This window comes from Caretta caretta, chromosome 3, assembly GCF_965140235.1.
Source record: "Caretta caretta isolate rCarCar2 chromosome 3, rCarCar1.hap1, whole genome shotgun sequence".
NCBI lineage: Eukaryota > Metazoa > Chordata > Testudines > Cheloniidae > Caretta > Caretta caretta.
In genome coordinates this window covers 15,058,854-15,069,574 of record NC_134208.1, presented here as the reverse complement: position 1 = coordinate 15,069,574, position 10,721 = coordinate 15,058,854, and the positions used below count along the sequence as shown (strand labels likewise).

Here is a 10,721-nt window from a genome sequence, read left to right as displayed (position 1 = left end):
GCCAATGGGAGTGCAGAGCCAGTGTTCGGGGCGGGGGCAGCGCGTGGAGCCCCATGGCCCCCCCGCTTAGGAGCTGGACCTGCTGCTGGCCGCTTCCGGGGTGCAGCGCGGTGTCAGAACAGGTAGGGATTAGCCTGCCTTAGCCGGGCAGCAGCGCCGACGGGAATTTTAACGGCATGGTCAGTGGTGCTGACCGGAGCCACCGTGACCCAGTGCCTTCCACAGTTTGAAAACCACTGTTCTATGGCATTTTACCATTTGGTACACTGACTGTGTGTGTCTGTCTATCTAGTTTATTCTTTCTTTGGAGTTCACTTACAAATCCGCACTGTATTTTTGTACAAATTTTGGTTTGGGGCACAGGGAAAATGGTTCATTCTTTAACCAGGGAGAGTGTTCTTTTAAGTGCTGTCTACTGCACCATTTAAAAAAAACAACAATAGCCCATAGGAAATGAAACACACAAAGTGATATTAAACAAAGTCTGATTTCAACCCCAGAAGCAACGACACTGAGTTATTTTTGTTCTGTCTCTCCTCTAGCCACCAGCTAGCCCTTAGTTTGGTGAACCCTTCCTCCCCCCACTCCAGGTTTTAGTTTACTGCTTGTTCAAATATAACAGCATAAATGAAGCAAGGAATCAAAGCCTTAACTTCTCAATGTTCATGTATTTGTCAGTTTCATGTCAGAAGCATAACATTATCCCAGGAAATAGGAAGGGTCAGAGACATTCCTGTTTGACATAGAAAAGATTATTATTAATTAAACGGAATCAAGAGGATAATAGGGTAAAGGACAAACTATAAAATATCATGAGCAATTATTCAGGTTTCATGGGGTTTTTTTGTTTTTGTTTTTCAGTAGCTTGAAAATCCACTGTACATTTCAGAGAAAGAGGAAGCGGCTGTGGGTACATGTGGTGGTTTTTACTTCTTTTTGCAGAAACCACCATGCCAATATCTAGCTTTCTGTGTGTGGGGAAAAAAGTTGGCAACAGTAACGTGGGAAAAACTGAAGAGAAACTGAGATCCAAATAACTTTCAAACATTCAAAGAGAGAGCAAGAGTGTGTGTGTATGTACAGTGGTGAATCTTTTAGATATCTCTAGTTAATGGTCAAATATGGAATTTTAGCAATTAAATTTGATATATCCTCTTGCAAATCTGAACAGAGCAAAAAAGATTTGGGGCAAAATTCACCTCTCAGATCTGTGTATTGGAACTTGTCTCTGCTATTTCTTTACTTTGCATATGTGTGGAGCTGTCAGTTACATCAATGGGAGATCTGTGCTTTCAGGATAGCACAGTATCTCAGTGGAGAGCCAATGCCCTAATCAGAGAGCAGATTTTTGCCCTCTTTTTTTGTTTTCAGAAAAACTGTCCATTTATTAATATATTTATATAATATAGACCATGGTTTGCTGCATCCAAATTTTTAATAAGTTAGTAGCCAGCCATTTATTTGCACTGTTCCAAATTTGGTTTTGTGTCTTTTAAAGCCTTAGGAACAAAGGCAAATAATTTTAAATTTTAAAATATCAGTATATAATGATTGTCAGTGTGTTCTGGTCATGACTGTGCTGAATCCTTTTAGTTTAGATACAGCATAGGCTAGTTAGGGCATATGTAAATGATTTGGATATTTGCAAAGAATTTGTGCTTTCATTACATACTGTATTTAATCATTTTAATAAAAACATTAATAGAATTACTGATAAATTTATGAATCCTAATATGTATAAGCAAATAGATTTAGGTTTGTGAATTACTTACTGTATGTCATGTCACAGAGCAATATGAACTTGAGTGATCTATTTTTATATACACTGTACACACTATCCAAATATTTACATTTAAAAATATATTTGATAGGGCCATAATTTGACTGCTGTACTGTACTCCAAAACATCATAATAAGGTATCTGAAATTATAATTTAACATTTTATAGCCATTTACTCTGTCAGCTGGACTTCTAATAGGAACTGTATGAACACACAAGCTACATCACCACTGTGAGATAGGGATGTGATTTCCCTTGCTTTGTACACATACTCTCGCTAGTTCACATTGAGCTAGCATGAGTATAAATAGCAATGTAGCTGCAGTAGGATGGGTGGAGGAGACAGAGGTATGGATTAGCCATGTTGAGTATGTTCCCTTCTGAAACCACTAGATGTGAGCACATGACTATACATGTTACTTTACATGAGCCGGGGAATTGCACCCCTAGCTCGTACTGTAGCTGAAGTAAGAGAGAGTCCCTGCCCCAAAGAGCTTACAGTCTAAATAAACAAGAAAGGCAAAAGGTATGGAGTAAATTTAAAAAATCGGATAGGAAAGAGAGATCTGTTGGACACTGTTTGAATGTGTTCTTCTTTGTTGTTCAAGCTACGAATGTATATTTTAAACCATTAGAATTTCAGTAGGTGTGCAGAAATGGTTAGGCCCATTTTTGTAGAAGAAAAGAAAAAGATCTTATTATGTATCTACTTTGCTGTTGTAATTCCGTAGCAAAGGAAATTAAGTTGCCCTGAAGTAGTCTTGGAAATCGTTTTGTTAGAATAAAGAAAATGTATTTGTTAGGAAGCATCAATCCAGTATATTCAGTTGTCAATAAGATACTTGAGTCAAGATTATAGGTAAAGAGTATTTTCGTGCATTAAGGTGCAGACACGTCTGCCGTTATGAAACTACAATATAACATCTTATTTATTTGGGGCCATAATCTTCAAATAGAGTCCCTATGGGTGCTCAACCTCCCCGGCTATAGATGGAACAATTAGCAGTCCATTCACGGATACTTTACTTCTTTAGAAATTTGTTCTTAGCTTGTTTTAATGTTTTTCTTCTTAATCTCATAGAGTTTCCATTAGTTTTTTCTCTTCCCCTGTTTTTAAAAAAATAAAAAAAGCCTTAAAAGTTTTTGCTTTATCCCTGCCCCCTTTTCCCTCCCCTGGACTGGGGATTGTCCCCAGTAAGGGGCATGCTGGGTTCTCCTGGGTTTGAGGTGCCTCTCCTGTAAGGTGTCCTTTCTACTAAGAGATGGTCTTTCCCGCTATGTCATTCCCTCGGGGAGGGCCACGTTCCACAGAAGTGTACCTTCTGTCAGCAGCTGAAAACCAGATCCTGGAAAAAATGGGAATTGAAAGTAAAGCTGCTCCTCAAGGTAGGAGCTCTTCAGCCTGTGACTGACCCGTGCCCAGAGTCTCCCAGGTGACATCAGTCTTCTCTGCAGCCTTCTACTCTAAGGCTGGTGAACCAAGAAAAAAAAATCCTCGGATTCTTCACGTAAGACCAAAAAGAGAGCTGTCAGCCCTGAACCAGCCAGAGGAAATTTCTGGCACATTCAGTCTCTTCATTAGCTATGGCACTGAAGGTGTCTAAGTATGGTACCCACAGATTGCGTGGGTCTGGTGCGACAGATCCTGCTGGTATACTTAAAGACCCTATGGGCACAGGCACCGAAGCAGCAGTACTGCTAGTGAGGGACAGAAGTGACCATATCACCTCAAGGCAGATGGCGTCAGTACAGATGTTCTCAGCACCAACGACTGTGAGCAGCCATCATCGGACCATTATGTGAAGCCAAGATCTCCGACTCCCTCGGTGCCACCGACACAATATTGGCAATCACTGATGGTACCGACTACTGTGGCACCACAGGAATTTAGATTCTCTAACGACCTCATGGCATCTGAGGTACCAGAGCCTCTTCTAATCGGTACCGGAGCCCCAGTACCAGACACATCTTAAGCCCAAGAATCACCACCGGCACCAAACCTTGCACCTCCGCTCTGTATTGGCTCCACCATTTTCCAGTGGAGAGTCAGATAGTGACCAGGAGGGGGTCCTCTCCCAATGCTCTTATCATGCTTACTCCTGCTATCAACCTAGGACTGCCCAGTCATACCCTTGGTCTGGACAACCCCTGTGATATGACCAATCATGGGATCAACCACCCATCTTTTTTCCACCAGCCACTGGTCCTGTTGTGATCCATGGGCAGCCTGTAGGCACGATGCCTCCTGGGCATCTAGTGTGACCCACCAGGAGACTGCGAGGCATTCCCCCTCAGCCACCATCTCTAGAGCCTAAGAACCTCCTAAGGAGATCTTGGAGGAGCCGGGAGGTCAGACTAGAGGAGAGGGTTACACCAATTACTAACATCTCTTCTTTCTCTCCAGATAAGACAGAAATGCCCCCTCCACTGTCTATGGCAGACTATTTTAAAGTCTGACCTGACTAAGGGTGGCAGATACCTTACAAGTATCTCTTGAGGAGGTTAAAAGACACTCACCATAAGCTTCTGGATATTCTTCTACTCCTCCTCCAGGATAGCCCTCCCCATTAACAAGGCACTTTTGGATCCAGCTAAGTTTATATGGCAAATGCCAGAATTTGCCACACCGCCACGCAAATGGGTCGATAAAAAAATATTATGTATCTCCCAGGAATGAGGAATTTCTTTTTTCACACCCTCCTCCTAATTTCATTGTGATAGATGCAGTGTTATCATCCAGAACAGACTCAACTCTGAAGCCCCAACCTCTCCTTAGGGATACTGCTTGGGAGTTTCCTATAGTGGAGCACCCATAGGGGCGCTATTGAAAGAAGAAGAGGAAGTTACTCACCTGTGCAGTAATGATGGTTCTTTGAGGCGTGCCCCTCTGTGGGTGCTCCACAACCTGCCCTACTTCCCTCTACATTGGAGTTTTTGATAGGGACTCTGCGGTAGAGAAGGAACTAAGGGTGGTTCGCCCACGCAATGCTAATTAGCCTCGAGGCAGAGCATGAGGAGGGGATAGGGCATGGGAGGGTTAAATGGACACAGGAGATCTTGATAGCAATCAGAAGCACAGGTATCCACATACACCTACAGTGGAGCACACATAGGGACACACATCTCGAAGAACCTTCGTTACTGCGCAAGATGAGTGACTTCCTCTTCTACCACTTTGACTCTTCTCACAGTGAATAGTATCTTATTCCTCAGATAGCCCTGTTGTAGAAACTCAGTGTGACTAAGGAAGGCAGAATTTGGTCCATAAGAAACAATGTAAAGGTTAGATGTAAAGATGTAAATGTAAAGATTAGAAAATGTTCTAAGTCTTCCTTCATGTCTGCAATGATATATTATTGAAATGGCTTCTTTCGTTTTGACATACATTTGGTATTATGAAGTTTTGACTGATCCAAGCAATAACCACTCTGTTGGAAGAATATTGGGATGAAAAGATTTAAAATAATCTAATCAAAGATTGGATAGAGAGGGAGCCAAAAGCAGAGGCTGAGATAACCAACAAGACTTGAAGAATAATGAGTGCCCATGACTTCTGTGTTTTCCTGAGAATCCTGGTGCTAAAATCATTGTTCTTTACAAGTTCTCATGATTATTTTGGATGATTGGAGTGTGCTTGTCAGATGTTACAGCTACTCCGTTTAGTTTGAAGCAAGAGATACGAATAAAGCTTTGTTGTAGATTCAGAGTATCTGTTGCCAGGTAGTAGTAGGCTATGGTACTGCACTTTATGCCAGGGAAGAAATTTCCATGTCTTATTTTATCTGGAAGAAGGAATTGAGGTGAGGGAAAAGTTCTTTAAGTTCCTTCTCACTCTTCAGCTCTTAAACCTATGTATAAAGAAAAGGAGTACTTGTGGCACCTTAGAGACTAACCAATTTATTTGAGCATAAGCTTTCGTGAGTACTCGCAAGTACTCCTTTTCTTTTGCGAATACAGACTAACATGGCTGCTACTCTGAAACCTATATATGTAAAGTAGGCAAGGGCTGAGTATTGCTACTTATTTTATAGTTGCACATTTCAGCGTGTAATGTGGCTGATGTGTTAAAAATTTGCTTCTAAGTTGTGTGTATCATGCAGCAATGCAGTGAAGCTGCTGTTTTGTATGGGAAGTTTTGTCACAGTGTTAGTGTAAGCGTGAGATGGTAAGCAGAGTCCCACAGTCAGAATCCTGGATACTTCAGTTCTACCTGAGTGTGGCTTGGACTTCCAACCTCAGGGTATTGGGAGAACAGAAGAGATGTTGGTCACCTTTTTAAAATAAATAGGATCCTATCTGACTTACATAATAGGGTAGAAATTGGCTAGCCTAATGATCCATTTTCCCCCTTTTATTCCACATGTTCTCTGATCTCCCCCGTTTTTTTGGGATTAAGAAGGCTGCTGGTGGTCTAGCCTGTGATTTGCAGATGATGCTGTTAAGAGTAAGAATAATTTGGTATTAGACTGAGGAGATCCATAATGTTTGGCCCCGACCTGCCATTTATTACAGATACCTGATTCAGAGAGAGATTTGGCCTGGTCCTAGTAGTTGGATACTCTTCTTTTATGCCAGATCACATTAGAGATAGGATAGGGGCTGCACCTTACTTCAGTTCTTCCAATACATTGAGAGTCTTCCTTTGAACCAGTTTAATCACGTGAGTGCTGTGAACAATTCACTTCCTTTACCAAGAAGTTCTGTTGAATCAAAGTTAGGCTGACAACAAATATCCTTGTGCTGTGAAGATTTCTCTTTGGTTTTACTGGTATTTCACCTGAATCTTTGATTTCCTTCTTGTGTGTCTTTTTTTTTTTTTTCAAACCTACCACCACAACTGCTTCTGTAACTATTCCTGTTCTTGTCAATACTGTGCATTTTGAGACAGGGCTATGTACAGGGCACTGTAGGGCTGAATTATAAAGGTCATAAAAGAAAATTCACTTGACAACGCATCTGTAATAATTCCTAAAAATTCCTTTATTTTAATCCATAACAATTCCTTCTGAAAGCATGTGTTGCTTAGCATTTAGCTTTGGAAAAAGAAGACATTAACATAAACATTTAGTGTAAATATTTTGATGAGTGAAAACTGAAAAGGCCCTATGTCAATTTGTAAACAGAAGGGAAAATGATATCCTTACTGTTAAATACCATACTATGATGTGGCTGTAGCTGCTTCCTAGAAATTAAAGGTCATTAAGCCTATTAAATGAATCCCCTCTCTAACACAGGATTGATCTCTACAGTATATTTACTACAACTTGGGCTACTCTAGTTTTGTTCCTAGTAGTTGGACTTTCATATCTGCTCTTCAGTGGCCATTCCACTCTTGAATACATCTCACTGTGTTAGGATCTGTTTTTCTGATATTCATCCCCAGTGCTCTTTCTTAATTTAATCCAATTATTTTTATGTATACTTCCTTGTACCACACTAAACAATTCATCTTCAATTCACTAGAAGTTTAAATATGGGTGATTTTTTTTCTTTTTGCTTGGTTTCATGTGAGGTTTTTGTTTTTGTTTTTCTTCCAGTTTGGTAGCCTTATGTGAAACAATTTTCTTTCAGGTTTTCCTTAGGGGATGTCCGGAGGCCCCTTCATGAAACAGCAGTATTAGTGGAAGATATCATTCATACGCAGCTGATTAATTTGGTAAGAATATCTTTAGTCTTTTGATTACAGTATGTTCCTTGTGGGTACAATCTAATCTTTTCTGTAAGAATATTGAAAATGTTCTACCTCTCATTCTTAAGGCTATAATTATCATGTAGTGACTGTACTTAGAGAAAAGGAGGATTCCCTTTAGAATACGTGAATAACATTCCATCCATAAAAAGAAAAGGAGTACTTGTGGCACCTTAGAGACTAACAAATTTATTTATTCGATCCATGATAGTCTAGAGAAATCACTGCTGAGAAACACAAAGGTACTACCTTTGCCGACATGTTCAATGTTAAGCTTCCAGATATGAAGGGTGTCAGGTCCAAGTGAGAACCCCTTTCCACCCACCCAGTTGGACTGCTGTGAAAGGAATCCAAGCCTCTGTGCTCTGGATCCCCTGGGGAGTTTTAAGCTTCTGGAGCCTGAACAGCATCTAACCACTGCCCCAATCACAGTCTTGGTGTGCAGACCTACTATCTGGCACCCTCTTCCAGTGTTGGAACCTGCTCTCCAGTCTCCTAGCACCTCTAGTCACAGTGCACACCTCTTTCCCAGAACTCCAGCCCAAAGATATGAAACTTCTGGTTTACAGTTTAACTTTTTCAGGTGCATTTAGTAGTTGTGATGCATATACACACATACACTTCGTAGAGTTTAACACATTAGTGCTCTTTTGTCCTTAATCACGTAAGGAGAGTACAGTTCATACAAAACAATAAACACTATATATATGTCCTTACCTCAGTTTCCTCACCACTCCAGGGCACTCTTTGAGCTGTGTCTGAGTCTGTTGGGTGGTCCAGAGTCTTTGAGGCCATTTGGGCTCAGGAACATGTGTGGGGCCCCCCTGCCCCACGAGGCGGCTACTTGCTTGTTGACCTCTCCTTCTGGAGCCCCTTACCCATGTCTGTGAACTTGCTTTCTCCTGCCCCACACTTCTTCCTATCTGGTTCCCCTGTTCCTGTGTGGCTTTCTTCTGTCTTCTGGGTAACTTTCCATTGTTCCTGCCTTTCCCCTTCCCTTCAGCTAAAGTGGATTTTCAAGGCTTGAGCTACTTTTTAGCATAACCTTTTGTCAGGGTTAAGTACCATCATTAACCTTTTGTTCCCATTGTATTTGTCTGGGGTGTATGTGCTAAGGGTCTTGTCAGCAGAGATGGGTCCATGTACATATAGGCATTTATGATACAGCATTTTGTCATAATACAACTTTATAATTTCAGTCTCATGACTGTAGAGACATAGCCATAGTTCAACACACAGGGCATCTGGTTTGTTCCTGGTTCTGTGGTGCTGCGTAACTATATGTGTGTAATTCCAGACCCAGCTAAACTGGGGGTAAAACGGGTTGAAATTTTTCAAAGAACAAATTTTCAATTGAAAAATAGCCTTTTCCTTTTCAAAGCTAAAAAATTCTCAATCTATTGACATTTTCATTTTTGTGTGATGTTTTAAAACAATTATCAAAAACATCAAAATGCTTGATATTTTTGCTTACGGAATACTTAATGAAAAAATTATAATATTTTCAGTAAAAAAACAACAACAACAACCCTGACTTTATTAAAAACGGTGATCAAAAAGTTGTGTAAAACCAAAATGGGCCTTTGAATCCTGTGAAATTCAAGCAACTTTGAAATTTTGATTTTGTTTTTTGTTAATTAAAAATAAAATTCAACCATGTCTACTGAAGACTTTATATTGAGAAATTGTTGTTTCAAAACAGGAAGAGAACCTCTTTTCCCCTGTATTTTGACATTTGGTGGTATTTACAAAACATTTAGGTATATTATTCTACTATGTGTCCCCCAAAATTCTGTAAGCATAGCAGGACAATTTTTAGACTTGTGAACATGCACATGAATAATAGTGAACCTCACTACAAATTAATAATTTATGCTTTTTTATAGTTCATTTTAAAAAACTTCAATATTGGAGTTACAGGATTTGGTCTGAACCACATCATGAAGGATAAGATGAAATTCCCAATTTCAGTCTTATACCTATTAAGAAAAATCAGTTGTCGTCTTGACCTAACAGCCATGTACATAATCATAATTTTTTTTAAAGTTGTCTCCTTAATCAAACGTAATTATGGCCACAGCTTTACTCTTCCTTTAGTGGCAATGGAATGAGGATTATTTGTTTTATTGCACTATTAATGCTTAGCTGAACTTTAGAGTAAAATTTGTGTTTGACAAAAATTTAACCTGTGGTCTTGCAGTCTTTTGAATAAATAAATAATGAATTCCTTTATCTGGGTACTTAGTCGATGGTCATGACCCTAGGTTAACCCTAAATGGTGTGTAGGAGCATGTATGATTTTCTGCCAGGAGGAAGAATGGGAATAGACCAGCAGTCACACAGTTTTTCTAACCTCTCACCTTTTGGCCCAAGACAGCACTTTATTTCAGAGGAAGTGAAAATATCTTTAATAGCTCATTGTTTTGACCTTTGACACCTACAGGACGGAACTCTTAAATCATGGCCTTTTATATATGCCATGGTGGGCTTCTGGAAATGATTTTTGCACAGTCGTTATCCTATGATATTTCACATTCTTACTGAGTTGTTATTAAATATTCATACTGTCTTCTCATTTTTAGATAACTATGCCTATATGAGAGTATTAAAACCACACACTAACTTTGTAATAAATGCTTGTTGTAAACTTGAGTTGATTGCACAGTGCCTATATTCTAATCATGTTGGTCAAAATACTGTGCTACATAAATCTCATTATGCAATTGATTATTTTCCTCCTGAAAACTGTGATATATTTTTGACATTTGTCTACTATTTCATTTAAGAAGTTGTTTGTGTTTGTGATGGAAGGTCAACATGTTGTTGTATACATCTTTCTCAGTAGGCATTTGTAGGAAGAGAGAATACTTGATTAAATCCAGATATGTGCTTCCAAAATAAGTTGCCATCTTGATTAGCACTGATGGGTTGACTTTTGGTATCTCTGAAGTTTATAGTTCTGACTTCCTATTTTTAAAATTTATCAGAACTCTATTAAAGAAGGGGCCAGTTAGGACAGATTCATATGGTGGCTACTTTGAACCATTATACACTTCATGAAGTCTGGGTGCCCTGGGGAATGACAACACAAAACAAGACAAATCCTTGAAAAGCATGCTGCTCTGAAATTAATGCATCATGATTGCTACCAGAAATAATCTCTTTGGTGTACTGAATAATGCACTACAAATAGAAATGGCCAGTTTTTCCACCACTAGTATATAATTCAAGCAGGTGTTAAGCTGTACTAGG

At 39.6% G+C, this 10,721-nt stretch overlaps 1 protein-coding gene across 20 annotated transcripts in view; it reads left to right on the top strand.

Moving 5' to 3' along the window:
- SUPT3H (SPT3 homolog, SAGA and STAGA complex component) overlaps positions 1–10,721 on the top strand; it is a 483,439-nt gene that overhangs the window by 251,024 nt on the left and 221,694 nt on the right. For 18 of the 20 annotated variants that reach the window (XM_075126371.1, XM_048845697.2, XM_048845708.2 and 15 more), the window contains one exon: positions 7,352–7,436. The exons of 1 other annotated variant lie outside the window; for it this stretch is intronic. In XM_075126371.1, the coding sequence (XP_074982472.1) occupies positions 7,352–7,436 (85 nt within the window). Of the gene's footprint in view, positions 1–59; positions 123–7,351; positions 7,437–10,721 lie in introns of those variants that run through there. One more of the 20 variants, XM_048845720.2, reaches the window with a different exon arrangement.